The 2,109-nt window shown below is 34.0% G+C and overlaps 1 protein-coding gene across 1 annotated transcript in view; it reads right to left on the bottom strand.

The window, feature by feature from the left end:
- The window catches only part of LOC104165234 (MAGUK p55 subfamily member 7-like), a gene marked incomplete at its 3' end in the record, with an annotated part of 12,856 nt that extends 11,042 nt beyond the window's left edge, over window positions 1-1,814 (bottom strand). Inside the window, exons 1-2 of the mRNA XM_009704810.1 lie at window positions 1,775-1,814; window positions 1,053-1,189 (exon numbers count right to left, since the gene is read on the bottom strand). Coding sequence (XP_009703112.1) covers window positions 1,053-1,189; window positions 1,775-1,814 — 177 coding nt within the window. The remainder of the gene's footprint in view (window positions 1-1,052; window positions 1,190-1,774) is intronic.
- Between the last annotated feature and the right edge of the window lie 295 nt (window positions 1,815-2,109).

Here is a 2,109-nt window from a genome sequence, read left to right as displayed (position 1 = left end):
CCTAAAGCAAGTTTGTTTTCTTCCTCAAAGAATTTCTTTGATAAAGAAAGGAAAGCTTAAAGCTGTGATTTACATATTTGGGGAAAAAAAAACGTTTACCATATTAAAACAAAGTAAAAATTTTTCCATATGGTGAAACTTTTAATTACGCCCATGGGCACCTATAGTCAGTCAATACCAAAACTTACGTCTTGTTTATTGCTTCCAGAAATCCTTCAAGAATAAGAGTGATAGTAACACAAGCTACCTCTGTATGTCTAACAGAGGCATTGCTCTCCCACTGTCATCTCAAGTACAAAATCATGTCTCCCAAAGTAACTTTGCAGATATTTCTTCAGGATTGCTATCCATTAAAACAAATATCCAGTATAACATAAAACAAAGCTCTTACTGGTTTGCAGGAGAAAAAGTATATAGTTAAATTTTATACAAGATGACTCCCACTCTGCAGCAAATAAAAATAACCAAATCAGTAAAGCATTTTAATATTCTTGTAATACAACCTAGCTTTAGTCCTTTCATTTTTCCAGATATCCCCATGAAGATATTAACTTTCTAGTATTCATAATCCAAAGTACAACAACAGACATCTTAAATTCACCCAGATTTCAATTCAAGTATTTTAAAATATGTTTTCATGCTTTCTTTTCAGTGTATCAAAAGGTCACTTTTTTAACATGAATGCTAACAGGCACAGTTCACCACAAAGGTCAAGATTTCTTTGGGGATTCATTCTCCCTCTCTCATTTTAAAACAAGTTCATGATTTGAATTCAAGATAAAAGATGAATATATTACTGATCTAAATGCTCAGACTGGCCCACATATATAATGCTCAAACACCATGAATGAAGACATTCTTATTATTCATGTGCTTTACTAATAACGACTGCGAATGGAAGTCACAAGTGTATTACTGAATGTCATCAATAAACATGTCTAATGTCCGTCTATCCACCTCAAGTTAATGTCACCCATTCACATTCATATCCTGAACACTCCCCACTCTGCGTGCAAACACAAAACCACAAAACAAAAGACAGGGTTACTTACCAATGGTTCCCTGTTTTTGACAAGCCTGATTATTTTAACTGAATCTTCTTCCTCATCAATATCATCAGGCATGGGGGGCAAAACAGGATCGTAGTTCTTCTGAGCAACAGTATCATGTACAGAGAGCAAAGCCTGGAAACATTAATAATCAGTATATTATTTGGCATCTGAAAAGTTTATGAAAGACAAAGCAGAGGTTATTATTTATAGCCTGACTCTACTAGAGTCATGCATGGAGACTGAATATAATTCTTGTATACAATTTTAACATGTCAAACTAATGAAACAACTCCATGGAGTATATGTTTTCATATACACAATGAATGCATCTAGTAAATTGTGGATACAGAATAGTGTCTTCATAAACACGAAAATACCAAGTATTTTGCACATCAGCTTGAAATTACAAGAATTATGAACAGGAGAAAACCTAAGTCTCCTAAAGTAGTAACATCATTCTACTTGTCCTAGATAAAAAGTTTCTTTGATACAGTAAGCAGTCCTATGAAACAAATAAGCATCTTCCAGTACTTCTGTTCAAGCATGCGATGCATGACATTAAGCTATTGCCCAGACATCCCCTTCAGAGGAGCTCTGGAAGCTTACCTAGTTACTGGATCCCTTTCATACTAGCTCCCTTTCTTATGAGCTCCAAATTACCTAAGGCATTTTTAATTTATTGTGGAATTCATGACTGAGATTGAGGAACATACTGCTGAAACGATTTGGTTTACGCAGGTGCTTATCAATCTCCTGTCGCATGTCTTGCCTTCTTTCTTTCTCTGTTGCTTCTCCAGTTTATGCATAGCTTGAACAATAGATTTTTCAAAGAAAAGCCTAACAAAGCCTGACAAAAGTTCAATCTTTAAAATAAAATACTCTATGTACTTGCAGAAATTAAAAAATCTTGAAAGTCAAATAAAGTTAGAAAGCTCATTCTCCTAAGGCTCTAAAAAAAATCTCAGCTATAATCTAAAATTCACAGCCTTTTCTAGATACAGAACTCTTTCTTTTCTATTTTGAAAAATGTTCATTATTCGTATTGCCTTTTAAACTG

Source organism: Cariama cristata, unplaced genomic scaffold (assembly GCF_000690535.1).
Source record: "Cariama cristata isolate BGI_N322 unplaced genomic scaffold, ASM69053v1 scaffold13387, whole genome shotgun sequence".
In the NCBI taxonomy this organism is placed as follows: Eukaryota; Metazoa; Chordata; class Aves; order Cariamiformes; family Cariamidae; genus Cariama; species Cariama cristata.
Note: the sequence above shows the minus strand (reverse complement) of the source record. Positions and strands in the feature narration are given on the sequence as shown.